Consider the following 18,196-nt stretch of genomic DNA (forward strand, 5'->3'; position numbering starts at 1 on the left):
CTTTTTTTTCTCACTATTCTTCAAGTTTCTCATCTTCTTGGGGGGGGGTGTTATGTTTACTCTTCTAACACATTCAATTTCAATCAGGGCATAGCATGGAAACAAGACTATCAGACTGCCTTCTATGGTGGGGGAGAGGAAAGGGGGGGAAATTGTGAAATTCAAAACTTTACAAAAATGATAGGTAGAAACTACAATTGTATACAATTGGAAAACAAATAAAATGTTAATTAAAAAAACATAAGTTCTTAATCCATAAACTGAATCTGAAAGATATGAATAAACAGGGAGGAAAACCAAGACATTATGAATAAATATATTATACTTACAGAAACTCAAAGTGTAAATCTAGAAGAAAATAGAAAATCCATAATAAGGCCAAGTAGAGCCTTAGAATAAAGAATGCTCTTGCCACAAGGATTAGAGGAGAACCTGTAAGAAATTAAATGAGATATAAAATGAAAGAGGGAAAAAAGAAAGGTGGCAAGGACAATTAGTACTTTAGAATTTATGGTGGTAAGCCTTACAAAAGAATTAAATTGTCTAAAAATTAGGATTGGCCAAATTAAAATAAACTAAATATTAAAATAAAATGAAAAGATTTTTGTAAAAGAGAAGAAAATTAAGATAAAGAGTATCAAAAACAATTGATCTAGTAAATGCATTGAAAATGCAAATCAATCAGAATCAGGAAGGAATAAAAAAAAAGAAGCCTGGTTACCAAATTTTAAGAAATATGATTAGTAAAATGGATCTGTTATTTAGCATGGTTGTAAATGTAGAGCATTTATCAGACTGCTTTCTGTTCTGAGAGGGTGGGGAAGAGAAAGGAGGGAGAGAGAAAAATGTAAAACTCAAAACCTTACACAAAATGATTGGTAAAAACTACCATTGCATTTGATTGGAAAAACAATTAAATAAAATATTTTTTAAAAACAAAGAATGAATGAATAATGAATAAAAATCTATATAGATATTTTAGAATCAGAAGGCAAAATAAATAAAGAAATAATAAAACTATTCCTTTCTAAAGGAACCTAGAGAAAAAATCCCAATAATTCATGGCCAAAACTCATGTTAAAGAAAAATATCTTCAAATATCCAAAAGGAAGTAGTTCAAATGTCAACAAATTATAACCAGGATCATATAAGATCTGGAAGCTTCTACTAAAAAGATCTACATACATCTAATATATTTTAATTCTAAAAGACAAACAAAATAAGCTTACCCTAAAAAGGTGAGTATAATGCTTGGTGGGGTGGAAATGAACCTCTAAAGGAAATAAGAATTTCTGAGCATTCCTTTTGTTAATATTATTCTATTTTTTCACAATCACCTATAAAGACAACTTTTAGCTTTCATTTTTAAAAAATTTGAGTTTTAAATTTTCTCCCTGCTCCCTCCCTAAAATGGCAAGCAATTTGATATAGCTTATATCTGTGCAGTCATGTAAAATATATTTCCATATTAGTCATATTGTGAGGGAACAAATCAAAAGAAAAAAACAAAAACTGAAGTGAAAAATCATATGCATCTCTTTGCATTCAGACTCCATTCTCTGGAAGTGAATTGCATTTTTTCTCATTGCAAGTCACTTAATCTGTCTGCCTCAGTTTCCTCAAATGTAAAATGGTGGTTAAAATAGCAGAATTGCTGCAAAGTTGCTGTGAAATCAAATAAGATAATATTTAAACAAATATAGCTCTTATATATTGATGGGGTGGAAATAAACCCCTAATGAAATAAAAGATTTCTGGGCATTCCTTTTATTTTTTCACAATTGCCTGTAAAGACAATTTTTAACTTTCATTTTAAAAAATTTTGAATTTTGAATTTTCTCCCTGCTTCCTCCCTAAGATGGTAAGCAATTTGATATAGCTTATATCTACGCAAGCACATAAAATAGACTTCCATATTAGTCATATTGTAAGGAACAAATCAAAAGAACAAAACAAAAAATGAAGTGAAAAATATATGCTTCTATTTGCATTCAGACTCCATTCTCTGGATGTGGATTGAATTTTTTTCTCTTTGTATTGTATGAGCAAGTCACTTAATCTATCTGCCTCAGTTTCCTCAAATGTTAAATGGAGGTTAAAATAGCAGGTTTGCTGCAGGGTTATTGTGAAATCAAATGAGATAATATTTAAAACATTTGGCATCACACCTGGTAAATGTCTAATTAATGCTTATCCCTTTCCCCTTCATGTGGATTTTCTTTGGATATTAAGGACTACTTTGGATGCATTTCACACATATTGGTATGTTGTATAATTTTCTTTGATGCTATCTGTCATCAATGTTTTTTGAGTTATTTGCTCTACACCTCCTTAAAATCTCTCCTTCTGACAGGAGAGGGAAGAAAGTAGGAGGTGAAGAGCTCCTCCCAGATCCTCTGTTCAAGGAGAACTTGGGATAGCCATATCATCATTTACCAGCTAGATTTCATCATGCTTTCTGGGATCTCATCATCCTGCAGTCTCATCATGATGAATCACATGAACCCTGCAATTCATGCCCCTTGCTCCTTTTTATATGTTGTCTTCTCTCACTAGGTTGGGAACTTTTTAAGGGCAGCAACTCTTTTTTTTAATACCCAGCACTTAGTCCTAGTCCTTAATAAGTATTTAATAAAGTAACTTAATAAATGTACTTAATAAGTGTTTATTAACTAACTAAAGGTAGTCTCCAATTAATGTTTAATTATTTATTCAGTGACCCTCTATTGAACATAAATTTTATTACATCAGTAAAGGAATTTGTGTAGTATTTCTGCTTTTCTGCATTTGTTTGTAACTTTTAAATTTCCCAACAAATGTTCCACTGAAGCACAATAGATTATATTCTAACTCTATGTGAATATGTATGTTTCATGTGAATTTCTTTTAATCAGCATATTGTTTTGCTTAACACTGATTCTGTGCTCTTCTGTCTTATGGGAGAGTTCATCTCATTTACATTTACAGTGGTGAAAATTAATTATATGATTTTCTTCATCTAATTCTCTTATGCTTTTCCTTCATTTTTTATCCCCTGAACTTCTCCTTATAAATAAGAGTGGCAATTAAGAAAGAATGTGTACAAAATGTGCTCTGCACTTGATTCAGTCTCTTTATGTTCCCTTTCCCCGCCTCTATTCCCCTAACCTATATTTTTTTATGTTTTTGCAAGGCAAATGGGGTTAAATGGCTTGCCCAAGGCCACACAGCTAGGTAATTAGTAAATGTCTGAGACCGGATTTGAACCCAGGTACTCCTGACTCAGGGCCAGTGCTTTATCCACTGTGCCACCTAGCCGCCCCCCCCAACCTATATTTCAATTGACAAGTTTCGTTTTTCTTTATTTCCTTTTAAATCTTCCTTTATGATCTAATTTCTGGTGTCTGACTTTGTTTTGCTTATGATTAACCTACCATGAATCCATTCCCTCTTATCCTCCTTCCCACTTCCTATTTCCTGACAAGTTGAATGTATGTTTACATCAAGCTATATGTTCTATCTTTCTTTGACCAGTTCAGATAAAAGTGAGGTTCAAATGACACTTCCTTCCTCTTTCCAACAAGACTATTCCATTTGTGAATTATGATTGTGTGAGACAATAAGGTTCTTCTCTTTTTCTTCTCCTTTCTTTCAACTTCTCCTCTTCTTTTAAGCTCATCCAAATATCACAGAGCCACTTCCAAATCATTTGCCTTAACTCCCTTTAGGATTCTGAACTTTTGCTTCATATTCCTCAGTCAGAATGTAAAGATTTCATTATTTTATCATCCCTTCCGAATGCTCAAAAGTATTTAGCTTTTTATATTTCTCTTGATACCAGCATTGACTTTTCAAATATTTCTATTCAGTGCTAGTATTTTCATTAGAATGCTTGGAAACTAGTTTTCATGAAAGAACTTTCCATACCTCACCCTCACATGCTCTCATACATACACACACACACACACCACACACACACACACACACACACACACACACCATTGTTCTTTGCAGGATAACCTGCAATATTGAAGGGTAAGGTTGTAATATTTTATCATATTTCAGTCTCTTATCTCTTTTCAGTGGTAGCTGCCAAATTTTGTGTCATCCAAACTGTGATTCTTCAGTCCTTGAATACTTTATTTCTGCCTACTGTCAGTATCTTTGTCTTGGACCTACAGCCCCTGGATTTTGAATTCCTGAAAATTTTTATTTTGAATTTTGTTTAAGTGGTCACTGGTGGTTTCTTTGCCTTCTGTTCTAGGCAGTTTCTATTCACAATTTCTTGAAAGATGAGCCTTTTTTCATCGTAGTTCTCAAACATTTTGATGATTATGGGGTTCTTCACTCCTTTACCTATTTTCCAGGTATACTTTTTAGGAGATATTTCTTGTGTTTTTCCCTATATTTTTAGTCTTTTTATTTTATATTAATATTTCTTGGGTCATGGGATCATTAACTTCTTTTTGATTCATTGAAATTTTCAATGAATTTGATCCCTGTGAAAGGTTTTGCACTTCTTCTGAGCTTTTAAATTTTCCTTGCTACTCTTTCCACTAATACTCCTTTCTCTAGTTTGTCCTCTAGATTTCTCAGTGTATTTATCATGTGATTTTTACAAGAATTCTTACTTCATTTCTTACCCAAATTCTAGTTGGCTCTGTGTGTAAACTTTTTTTTTCTTTTGAGGCCTTGCTTTTAGATTTTCTGGATTTGTGTTTTAGGAATTTATGGCTCTTTGTAATAGCTCTTGAAGGAGTATCTATTTCTTTACTCCATATTCCAGCCTTCTTTGAAGAATTGAAATTTCATTTTAAAGCTAGATTCTATATCCTTCTGTAGGGAATTAGAACCTTGTTTGGTCCTTGTTTGTATTCTTTGGGTATAGAGTGTTATATTTTTTTCTTGGATCTCAGGGATGACTCAGCCCAGGGAACTGCATTCCATAAGTGGTCTTATTGAGGGCAAAGTCTAATCACTATTCTCCTGATCTGAGTTTTGTAATTTCTCTATTCCAGTTTTGTCTGAGCAACATAATTCTAATAGACTGATACCCAGCTCTGCAAGTTCAGAGTTTTGGAACTACAGGATTACTTTACATTTGATCTCCCTCCTCTGGTTACTCAGCTGCAGACTTCACTCAACCCATTTCTGTTTTGCCTGACCCATTTTGTGGTTAGAGCCACAAAACTAAAATTAATACTATTGGAATATTTGATAGAGTTGTTGATTTTGTCCTTCATTTATTTGGATCCCAGAAATATTTTATTTAATTACATTATCTTGTTTTTTTAAAATTATGAGCTCAACAAAAATCAACGTTATAAACATTTCAATATACAACAAACAAAAGAAAAATGTATATTCAATTGTGAACTATTGTATCATGTACAATTTAAACATCTATATTATATAGTAATAAGAGTGTTTTGTTTATCTATGCCTCTTTTAAAAATTATTTTATTTTTTCCCCAATTACATATAAAAACAATTTTCAACAATCTTTTTTTTAAAGTTTTGAGTTCCAAGTTCCAGTCTTCCTTCCTTCTACTCCACTTTTCCTGAGAATATAAATAATCTGTTTTAGTTTATACATGTGTGATCATGTAAAACATATTTCCATATTAGTTTTTTTGTGGAATAAATATCAAACCAAAAAAATGAAAGAAGAAAAGTAAAAAATAGCATGCTTTCATTTATATTCAAATGTCATTAGTTCTTTCTGTGAGCACAAATAGTATTTTTCATTATGAGTCTTGGGATTGTCTTAGATCATTGTATTGCTGAGAATAGCTGTCACTCACAATTGTTCATCATTTAATATTGATATTACTGTATACAATGTTCTGCTCACTTCACTTAACATCAGTAAGTCTTCCTGTTGTTTTCTGAAATCACCCTGCTTGCTATTTCTTATAGCACAATAATAGTTTCATTTGCCACAACTTTTCCATGTCCTAATTGATGAGCATACCATTAATTTCCAATTCTTAGCCATCACAAAAGAACTGCAATAAAGTTTTTTGTAAATAGGGATCTTCCTACACAGCCTCCTCCTCCCTGTTCTTTCTTTATCTTTTTAGGATACAGATCTTGAGTGATGTTGCAGAATCAAATGGTATGCATGGTTTGATTGTCTTTTGACAGAGTTACAAATTGAGTTCTAGAATAGTTGAATCATTTCATACTCTACCAAAAGTGCATTAGTATCCAGGTTTTCATACATCCCCTCCAACATTTATGATTTTATTTTTCTGTTATATTAGCCAGTCTGATGACTGTGAGGTGGTACCTCCAAATTGTTTTCATTGGCATTTCTCTAATCAGCAGTATTGTTTAAGTTTTGATTTCTTCATCTCAAAACGGGCTTGCATATCCTTTAACTTTTGTCAATTTGGAAATGACTTGTATTATACATTTGAATCAGTCTCTAAATATTTGAAAAATAACTGCTTTTGATTTTGTTCATGCTTCTTGCCCAGTTCAAAGCCTTAGACCCAGTTTCCATCAGATCTGTGACCCAGGACTGTCCATGATGCACAGGCTTAGACCCCCAACTTCATGCCACATTGGATTTGCAATCCAGCTCTGTAGTCAGTTGGAAACAACTAAGATTCTTGCTTCCAGTATAGTATATAGCTCCAGGAACCAACCTGGCAATGCTGCTGCCCTGCACTCAAGGCCAGCCCCCACTCCAGAGGCATAGACCTTTTCTTCTAACATCCTAAGTTGTCTTGAATTAGAAAATTATTTCACCCTAACCTTGTGATAGTTGTACTGCTCTAGAATTCAGTCTAATGCATTGTTTTTAAGTTGTCTGAAGGGGAATGTTGGCTAATGCCCATCAAGAAGTTAATGATCCGAGGTGACTAGGTGGCACAGTGGATGGAGCACCGGCCCTGGAGTCAGGAGTACCTGAGTTCAAATCCAGCCTCAGACACTTAATAATTACCTAGCTGTGTGGCCTTGGGCAAGCTACTTAACCCCATTGCCTTGCAAAAAAAATAAATAAGTTAATGATTCCATGATCCAAGAAATATTAAAATAAAACAAAAAGACTGAAAAAACAGGGAAGAATCACAAGACATCTCTCCTAAAAAAGTAGACCTGGAAAGGAATATTAGAGGAAAGAGTAGCAAGGAAAATTTTAAAGCTCAGCAGAAGAGGTGCAAAACCTTTCCCAAGGATCAGATTCATTGAAAATTACAATAAACCCTGCTTAATCATTATACAGCATAACAATGAAAATAATGAATAACTTATGTTCTTACAAAGTAATTTTTCTTTTATTACCTCATTTAATCCTAACAACATCCCTGCAAGATGTATAGGATAGGGAAAATAATGGGAATGGTTATTCTTTCACCTTTTGCTCCATTTGGTTTTAGGAAAGTGCTTGGCAAAACTTAAAGCACTGTTGGAGGGTAAAAAGGAAACCCTATTCCTTTCTCCCCCAGTCAAGGTTGCTATTTCATAAGTTATTATTTTAATTAAATGGTTGGGCTACAAAATTGTATCATAAAGTTACTGGAAATTTTTTCCTTGAACAATCAGGTCTGAGAACCCACACAAATTTTTTGACTTTACAAATACATAGTCTATAGAATGATGCATAACACACACACACACACACACACACACACACACACACACACACACAAACACAGTGGCAGATATAATGAGCATTCATTTTCTCTTTTCTTAGGCCACTGAGAACTGTGTATGTATTCTTCATAACCTATCCTACCAACTGGAGGCAGAATTCCCAGAGAGATATTCACAGAGTAACTACATTCAAAACAGGAATATTCAGACCACCAATAACAAAAGTATTGGGTGCTTTGGAAGTCGAAGCAGGAAAGTGAAAGAGGTATATTACGATATATTTTCATAACATGTTCTTATGTAATATATGCTTCTAAACCCTATCCCCTTTTTTTGCTAGAAAGCAAATAATACAAGTTAATTTACAGACTTTTGATAGTAATCAACTTTGACATGTGGAGAATTCATTTTGAAGTCCCCAAATGAGTATTTTTACTCCAATATTATTTCCAAACTTCACTAGCTTTATCAATCATATAATCAGGATTGACAGGGAGTTATTAGTGCCTTGATTCTGGATTCTATTGTTTTATATATATTTATGAATTCTGGATTCTATTTTTATAAATAGGAATTTTATTCAAAGAAACCTAGGAAAAATAATTAAAATTTGAACATAGACTGTTCAAATCACAATGTTTTATCTTCCTCAGTTGGAAGAAGCTCAGATTATCTATCTGGTTCAACTATTTCCTGAGATAAATTAAGTGATAAAAATTTTTAATGATGTGGCAAAAAAAATCAATATTGAACATCACTTTAATCTTATCTATTTTAGAAGATAATTGTGATATCTTTGAAGCCTTATCCAGTTTACCCAACTGTTGCTTTTTTGGTTCTTTTACCTCTTTTTTTAAAACTAAAATATGTCTTTAAATTAAGAAGACTGATTTTTACAAGTCCAAAATCAAACTAACCTAGATGATTACACAATCAATACAATGATGACATGAAAGGTAGTAGAATATGATCTTCCCTCTAAGTTATAATTTTTCAGACATCAGTGATCTAAGACTTAAGATGAACTCTTTAATGTGCCAAATGTAGTGATATACAAGGGAGTATATATAGATTTTTATAACTTTATAAAATACATTAGCTCACCTTAGGTAGACAACATTTTATAATGAAACTAAAACTAGATTTGGAGTACAAAACCCATATTCAAATCTTATCTTGGCTATATAATCTGGATAATTTAGGGCAAATCAATTTTTTGCCTTGATTTTCCTCATGTATAAAAGAAGGGGATTTGGAATAAATAACTTTTAAGATTTCTTATCACTCCAAATTTGAGGCTTTTCAAATCATTTTTGTAACTGATTTTAGTTTGGGATTTATCAGTGTTTTAAGAACCATTCAGACCATCCTCTTTTTAGTTTCATGTATTCCTTGAGAGTATCCAAAAGGGAAAATTTTAAAAAGGAAGTAGAATTTTTAAAAAGGGGGGGGAAGAAAAGGAAATAGAATTAGGATAAGAAAATTGAGTTGAGACACAAGAAGGGGCTGAAGCAAGCTCAAATTGGATGAGTAGAACTTACTTTTAAATTTTCATCGTGAACATTTTCAACTCAGAAATGGGCAAATGCTCCAAAATTAGAACTTGATTCATTGTTTTGCTGATTTTTCTAGACATAGAAAGTGATGGGGAAATGTTAACAAAGCATACAGAATTAAAAGTGCATTGTGTAAATGGCAATGTATGAGGAGAGCTGATTTTTAAACATTTACCAGCATACCCTGGGGAAATGGAAATTTAAAATCTAAATTTGCTTCTACCATATATCCTGCTTCTCAACTCTTTTTTTTCCTACTGTTCTATTTTAAACAGTTGTTCTGATCTATTCTAGTTTGAATAGGGAATTGTAAAAAGTGATTGCAGTACATTAATTCTAGAATACAATATGTTTGCATGACTAGCAATATCAGGACATCCCTCTACCAGAGGAAAAGAGTAATCCTAAAGGTGTGGAATGGCTATGGCACTCCATTGTGATAAGAATGTATCTATCTTTGATAGCCAAGAGTATAAGAAACTACACACAAGAAGCATCATTGGGAGCTCTCCAGAATCTCACAGCAGGAAGTGGACCGGTAAATCTCAATCCTATTTTAATACTTTTTTAAAAGATTAAGTAAAATTCATTAGGCCCAACTATGGGCAACTCTGGTAAGTCATAAATATGCCCACTTCAATTCCAAGGAGAATCACAAGAAACTATTACTTACTAGTTTTCCAGGACATGCTTGTTTTGTTCCCAAATTGCATCAAATTACAAAGGAATGACTTATATAATGACAAAATGTATAAAAACAAAACAAAAAAACCCCTTTGCTAACACTTATTCACAGCAATCTGATTACAAAGTTTCAAGAATTCTTTTGTTCTCTTCTCTGGAATGAAGGTAAATTTTGTAAACACTTCTTTTTGGTCTCCAAAAGTGGAATAATCCCTCTGAAAAAAAGGTTTCTATTCTAAGACTTTACCTCAGGTAAATCTGTATGGGTTCCTGTTTATATTATGAAACTTCCTTCTTGGAACAATTTAGTTAACAAGATGTGATCCCTGCCAGAAGCTCTTTAGCTCAACACCTTGTACATAAAGATTAGATAAATAACTTATACAAATAAGCTTATAGATCTTTAAATTATCTTGAGTATGAAAGCAAGACAGAAAATGCAAGCAATTTTTCAAATATTCTACAAGAGATCTAGAATACTAGAGAACAAAGTTGTAATTTGAAATTGATCATTCAAAAGAATTTCATGATTGGTTTTGGAATGATCATTAATATTTTTCTTTGTATGTGATTCTATCTGTACTAAACAGTTTAGTGCTCTGAAAGAAATTAAATGTTTAAAAAATTCCTCATCATATCTAATCACCATGAAGAAAATTCAACCAAAACTGAAATTCTTTGATTTATGGCAAGATTCAATTGGGTAAAGTAATAATAAAGTTGGGTAAAGTAATAATAAAGTAAATATCCATATACCTATGGAGGCTATATATCTGCATTTGTTAATCATAAAAGGCTTAGACAATTCAATCCGTTAGGTATGAATGATAGTCCTTAATAAATTTTTCAAATCATAGGGACTTTGAAAAGTTATTGGACAAAAATTCTACATGATTTGAAGATTATAAAATCTGGATCTGAGGATTCCAGACTTTTGAGAGATTAGAAGACTTCTTTTTTTTTTTCTTCCCCTTCCATTGACCATAATAGAACAGAAGACAATGCATTCAGCCGGAAGTAGAGAAATAAAAACCAAGGACAAAAATATTATGTCTCATGAGAAAAAACACCTAAGTATCTAGAGATTGAATGGACCAGGTTATAACTTTATGATTTACAAAATGTCAGAAAACCTGGAGATTCTATTGGCTACGTGTCCAGATCAGCAGTGTCTGGTAGCAATATTTACATTGGAAGATCAAAGACAAACTGAGGACATACTAGTCACATTGAGGAAAGATAGCCAGCCTCAAGACTCCAAGGGCACTAATACTTAGAGCCTCCCTAGGGCAATTCTGTAACAACTATTTTCACTGTCCCTGCTCAGTATATATAACACTGAACCTGGAAAGGAAAGAACTAAATTCAAATTTGTCCTCGGACGCTTACTTACTATGTGACCCTGGACAAGTTACTTAACCCTATTTACCTCAGTTTCCTCATCTCTAAAATGAGCTAAAGAAGGAAATGCCAAACCCCTCCAGTGTCTTTGCCAAGAAAATCCCAAATGGGGTCAAGAAGCATAGACACAACTGCATAACAGTAAACCTCTAGAATCTTTGAGGAAGTCAAGTGGTAGTGAGTCCACCCTCAGGAGACTGTGAGGGATGAATGAAAGCTAGGAAAGTGGTCTCAGAATATTATATCTTAATTTCTTAGTATATTATTTCCCTATATAATTTCTGTGCGTGTTTGCATACTGAGCCTCATAAAAGTATTCCATATTTATTCCAAATCTTTGATCTATCCCTTTCACTTAGTGCCTGACTTGAAACCAATTCAAGTAGCTTTTAAACTCATTATGTTACTCAGTTTCAGCTGACTCTAGAATTGAGAATATTTCAGTCCAAGGCCTTGTGGAGTTCAGACTGCTCTGAGATTCATCCACTCTGTGAAATGTCAGTTTAAACTTTCAGTGTCCCTTCCATCCAGGGTATCCAGGAAGTACAGATGATCTTAGGGGTCTCAGACTGAAATTGACTGAAATCTCTAGAAAGTCTCCTAAAAATATCCAAGGCTTCTTGGAAAAAAGAATGTCTCATGTCTGTTTCCTTTGCCTGAGTTTCTACAGCTGTTTAAAGTTGTTTAACCTGCCTTGCCATTTTTAGTGAGCCAATCTGTTCTTTTATTTCTTCATGACCCAAAAGGAGATCCCAAGAAAAAATATTCTTATAAGTCCCCTTTATTGTCCTAGATCTGTGTGTTAGCCACCTTTTAACTGTTTGATTTCCTTGGATTGTTTTTCAAGGAAAAAAATTTGCATCCAGTAGTTCTCTTAAATTAGCAGCTTAGAAATTTTAGTAATGATCAAATGTGGTAGTTAGCAATACTGGTCATGCAGCAGTGAACTGAATCTACAATTCAACTTTTAGGAAAAATGAACTTATGTCTAGTAGAAAGGAAGAAACATAAGACGCAGAGATATTTAGTCACAGAGCCTATGGGAAAGAGATGCCAAGATAATGACCTGTAGGGAGAGGGGTTGGACACTTGGGCATTGCCCCTGGGGACAATTGGAAGGCCATTACCAAAGGATGGAATAGTATGTGAAGGAGTGTCTATTGGGGAAAAAAAAGGAAGTAAATTAAATAATTAATTCTTCCTAACTTATTTTCAGTTTCTATTTGTTAAAGCTGTGCAAATGCTTGAAATAACCTTTGTCAAAGAAACAATCTGTCCATATCTCTGACCCTGATAGACATATATATGTATATATATATATATATATATATATATATATATATATATATATCTCAACCTAAATCAGAAACTATTTTCTAAAAGATTAAGTATCTATTCCAGAGTAAATTATTTTAAATTGACATTTAAACTGAATTTTGTTTTTAATTTTTAAGGTTTTTTAATGAATTGCATAGTTGCATAATAATTATTAACATAGTTTTAAAAACATTCTATTTAACTTCAAGTCATCAAAAGGTCTAGATGTTGCCTTGTCTTCCTAAGAACTAAAAGCTACCCAGAATACTGATAGCATATGTCATACTATAGATGCCATCTGCTGTAGCCCAGACTATTGTCCAAAAGGAAAATGGCCTCCAGCACACTAGAAAAATGCTACATGTGAGTGATTTAAGTGTAAAAAAGACTGCAGTCTCATTGCTGAGGAATTTGTCTCGGAATTTGCCTCTCCTGAATGAAATTGGTGAGTTTTTTCTAAAACGAATGTTTGTGAACATTGTGAAAATAATGCAAGAAAAGGAAATAGAAAAATATGTATTAATGATTAATATTGAATATGTTTTTGTACCTAGGATTTTTAGCTTGTTGGAATTCATAAAATTTGAAAGAAATTTCTCTTTTTATGTCAACTGCTTTAAAATGGGCACAGAAGTAAAATTTGGAAAGTGCTATTTACATAACTTCAGTGGACCTTCATCATGAACACTCTTTTTATGATACAAATGGCAATTAAGCTATTCTATATTATCTCACACAGTTTGGTTTTTTTATAGTTTTTTCAAGGCAAAGGGGATAAGTGGCTTGCCCAAGGCCACACAGCTAGGTAATTATTGTGTCTGAGGCCGGATTTGAACTCAGGTACTCCTGACTCCAGGGCCGGTGTTCTATATACACAGTGCTACCTAGCTGCCCCCTCACACAGTTTTTTGTCCTATAAATCCTTCATTGAAGATCCACTTTAGTTCTCTCAGGATTTCATGGTTACTAAAACAATACTGGGCAATGCCTGTTATTCCTTACTCTCAGTATATGACCAGACCTCATCCAGTACCATGTCTTCTATGTCACTTCCTAATAACAAGTTCATTATTGGGGATTCTAAAAATCAATTTTTTATCCTGCATGATATCTAGTGTTTAATTCCAGTTTGATTTTATCACATACACTTTTTTTTTAAACAAATTTCCATTGTTCTTTGGATCATATATAATTTTCCCTTTCCTTCGGGAAGTCTGCAATTGTGACTTTTGGGAGATTGTGATGTTCCATGGTTTATAGTTACATAATTTTGGGGCAGCTAGGTGGCACAGTGAATAGTGCACCAGCCCTGGAGTCAGAAGGACCCGAATTCAAATTTGGCCTCAGACATTTAATAATTGCCTAGCTGTGTGACATTGAGCAAATCACTTAACCCCATTGCCTTAAATAAAATAAAATAATATTTTTAAATGTATAGTTACATAGTTTCAACAGTAGAATAATAATTATTTTTTTTAAAAAAAAAAAAGATGGCTTTTCCTGTAAAGACCTGCATGAATTGATGCTGAGTGAAATGAGCAGAACTAGAAAAACGTTAAACATAATTAGCAAAAACATGGGGTGATGATCAACTAGGAAGGACTTGTTCATTTCAGCAGTAAATAATCAAAGACAATTTTAAAAGACATGTGATGGAAAATACCATCCATTTCCAGAGAAGGAACTGTGGCGTCTAAATGAAGATCAAAGTTTATTATCTTCAATTTTTAAAAGTTGTCTTATATAATGTCATTTTCCCCCTCTATAGCTTTTTTATTTCTTCTATTTGGATTTGATTCTTCTCTCATAACAAGACCAATATGAATCTACGTTTAGCATGATTATAAATGTAGATTCTATATTAGATTGCTTTGTGTCAAGGAGAGTGGGGGAGTGAAGGAAGGGAGGGAGAAAAATGTAAAACACAAAACCTTGCAAAAAATGGACTAAAAACTATTGTTGTATGTAATTGGAAAAACAAATAAAAAATAATAATAGCATTAAAAAAAGATGACTTAGCATCTTAGAATCACGAATATCATTATGCAACTTCCCAAATGCAAACCAGCCTCATGTATTCTTTCTTTGCAGAGGTAGACCCAATTTGTTCCATGATACCTGTGCAGGGCATGTGCATTCATGGTTACCACATGTCTCCCTGCCTATCATAATTGGAGTAAAATACACTCTTCATTCACTTGGTTTTTCCCTATGTAGATGGTTAGGTTAGTGTCAGTTTAGTGGCAGCTTATTTTATTAAGAGGACCCTCTAGTTTTCTACGCATTATCCGTAATGGACACAACTTAAGGAATCCCTTCGTTATCATTTCTTTTTGTATTCTGCAGGTTAACTTTTTAAAGTATTGACTTATCTTTGGTGAGCTTATGTCTCTCTATGTTTTAATAATTTCCTTAGTTTTTATTGATCTTTAGTGGATTGTTGAACAAATATAAATAGTTTTATGGTTCCATGTGTCATGAAATTTTATGTCATTTTAATATGTAAGATGGGAAGCACCTCGTTTAAAGAGAACTTTTAAGACTACAGTTTGCTGTGCCAAGTAAAATGATTTTCAGAAATTACATTCAGTCATCCTGCAGGTCTCTGCACCTCTCAGTCATTGCTATGATGTGAGCTGTTATAAAATGTCATTTTCAAAATCTAGGCTTTCAGCGGTTCAAATTATATTTTGTAAATAATTCTATTGGTGCCTTATGTCTTTTTTTTTTATCGGTTATGGCTTACCAGTGCTCAAGAGTGAGTTCTCCTTTGTGCCATCAAAAAGCAGCTAAGGGAAAAACATCCAATACAGAAAGCTTATCTGACAATGTAGATACAATATTTCATCTACTAATCCCTCTCTTCCCTGCTGTATGGGAAGAGATATGTTTTTATTGCTCTTTTGAAACTTCAATAGTTTTATTGTTTTTCCATCTTCTTTTTGTAATCTTTTGAACTATAATTCAAAAAACTTCAAAAAACTTGGGTTTACTGAATTTCACTATATATTATTTCAAAAAAAGTGTTTCTAAATTTTTGATAGACATCATTTATTTTTGCACAATAATATTCTATTACATCTATATACTGTAGGGTTTTTTTTTAAATCATTCCCTAGCAGATGAGTATTTAGTTCTTTGCTATGAGAGTGCTATTATTAAAGCTTTGAAATACAGTAAAGTCATGTTTCTGTCTTAAGTGGCTGGAAGGGGAAAATGGAAGGGAGAGAATTTGGAACTTAAATTTTTAAAAAATGAATGTTAAAAATTAAGATTTTTTTTAAAAAAGAGCTAAGATGAAGCTGGCTCGTTTGTGGTAATTTTCTACTACCTAATTTCTTTAGTCACAAAAGGGGGCAAAGACAAACCTCCTTTAATTCCCTATACATGAGACAGTAGTTTCACTTTACTCATTCTGCAATACTTATCAAATGTCTGTTGCGAAAAGAATATTATATCAGGTGTTTTTTGAAGATACTAAGAAATAGACTTTGTGCTATGAGTGTACATATGGTCTATTTGGAAAGGAGCATAATAAATAAAAAGTACAAATAAATAGAGTTTTGTGAGGGCCTGTAGGAATCAGAACTATTATTATATGTTTTATTATTATATAAACTCCAATTTGAGCTTAGATTTTGGGATATATAAGAATGTTTTAACCAGATATTTTGTTTTATCTTACAGCTAGGGAAACCTTACCTGATTTAGTTTCCATAATTCCTGACAGAGTACCAAATTCTGATCTACTCATTGAGATGACAGCTTCTGCCTGTTACACCTTGAACAATTTAATCCAGAATAGCCAACAAAATGCACAAGATCTCTTAAATACTGGAGGCTTTCTGAAGATTATAGCTATCAGTATGGGTGATAGGTGAGTCATGATTTTGAAAGAGACTTTAGAAGTAATCTATTCCAATTTGACATATTAACGAATCCTTTCAAGAATCCTCGATACATAAATACAGATCCAGTCTTCTTGAATAACTCTAATATTGAACTCACTGTCAACCAAGGCATTCATTGTCATTTTTGTTTCTAAATTCTTACTGATTTGGAATTGAAATCTACATTCTATATATTTCTCTTTCCTCTGAATTTAAGATGAAAAATTATAATCTCTCTTCCAAGTAAGAGTCCTTCAAATATTTGAATGTAATAACCAATGTTGCTATACATAACACACAGTCCAAAGTTCTTTGAGTGGTGTTCTTCCCACATACAAATGGACTAGATCTTTCAGAATAGCCTTTAGGTGACAGAGCTAGTAGGGGAAAGAATAAGAAAGGAATAAGCATTTATATAACACCTTCTATTGACCAGGCAAGATGGACAAACAGAGATAAAGAGACTGCCCCAGGGTCACATATTTGAGTCTGGGTTTGAATTCAGATATTCCTGACTCCAGATTTCGTGCATTATCATGTGTGTGTTTGTGTGCACTTGCCTGCACAGAAACAAATAGGATCTAATCCTTTGTCCCAGATGCTTACATTGCATAATATTAAAAATCTCTAGGAATCAAAATTCTAAGATCCTATTCTACTGTTTCATTACACAAATATGTAATATGTGGCCCCTGGGGACACAGCTGTGAGTCTTAAAATCTAACTGGGCAAATTGGGACCCTAGAAATGCTCAGATACTATATCCCAAAGTAACTAAGGAGGAAGGACAGGATGTTGGACAGTATTTATCTAATTTAAAAAGTTAACATCACTCCAGTTGATCCAGAGACACTGTTGGGAAATATGATAAATATATTTTCATGACTTTGTTCATCATCTCCTCCTACCTGAAATCTCTTTCTGGATGAGAGAGTATTTTGGCATTACAACTATTCTATTAATATGAATCTCATGCAAATGAGATAGCAGTTAGGGATTTAATTCCCAAAGAGACAGAACCACCATTAGTATCACACATTCATCCTATTTGTTATGAGGGAGACTAGGTATAGATTACCTCAAACTCATATCCATCATATGTCGTATTTCCCCATGTATAAGACACACCCTTTTCCAAAAATTTTGTAGTCTAAAAACTGGGAGTGTCTTGTGGTGGTAAAACCACATTTCCCACTTTTTCAAGCTTGTTGTCTTTGTACTCATTGTTTCACATTGCCACATGCTGCCCAGATATGGCTCAGAAAAAATTTTCATACAGTGCTGAATTCAAGTGAAAAGTGATCCAGTTTGCAAAAATGAATGAAAATCATGTTGCTGAACATAAGTTTGGCCCTCCTCCAACTGAGAAAACAATCTGAGACTGGCTATGGGAAGAAAAGCCCTATTGAAAATGCCAGTGCAGAAGAAGGCCATGAGAAGCAAGTCAGCCAAATGGCCTGATTTAGAGAAGGAATTGAAGATATGGATTGAAGAACAAAGGGTGATTGGGATTCCACAAAGATGGTTCAGCGTGAAGCAAGAAGATGATGAAAGGGCAGCTAGGTGGCATAGTGGATAAAGCACCGGCCCTGGAGTCAGGAGTACCTGGGTTCAAATCCGGTCTCAGACACTTAATAATTACCTAGCCATGTGGCCTTGGGCAAGCCACTTAACCCTGTTTGCCTTGCAAAAACCTAAAACAAACAAAAAAAACCAGACTTGCCCAAAAGAGGCCTGAAAGCTATGAGCAAAATGCCCTTGAAT

The 18,196-nt window shown here is 33.4% G+C and overlaps 1 protein-coding gene across 2 annotated transcripts in view; it reads left to right on the top strand.

Annotated features, from left to right (window-relative positions):
• PKP2 (plakophilin 2) overlaps positions 1 to 18,196 on the top strand; it is a 107,029-nt gene that overhangs the window by 81,539 nt on the left and 7,294 nt on the right. Inside the window, exons 8-11 of one of the 2 annotated variants that reach the window (XM_074194746.1) lie at positions 7,685 to 7,849; positions 9,505 to 9,678; positions 12,834 to 12,987; positions 16,230 to 16,419. In XM_074194746.1, the coding sequence (XP_074050847.1) occupies positions 7,685 to 7,849; positions 9,505 to 9,678; positions 12,834 to 12,987; positions 16,230 to 16,419 (683 nt within the window). The remainder of the gene's footprint in view (positions 1 to 7,684; positions 7,850 to 9,504; positions 9,679 to 12,833; positions 12,988 to 16,229; positions 16,420 to 18,196) is intronic. The other variant, XM_074194747.1, reaches the window with a different exon arrangement.

Source organism: Macrotis lagotis, chromosome 7 (genome assembly GCF_037893015.1).
Source record: "Macrotis lagotis isolate mMagLag1 chromosome 7, bilby.v1.9.chrom.fasta, whole genome shotgun sequence".
In the NCBI taxonomy this organism is placed as follows: domain Eukaryota; kingdom Metazoa; phylum Chordata; class Mammalia; order Peramelemorphia; family Peramelidae; genus Macrotis; species Macrotis lagotis.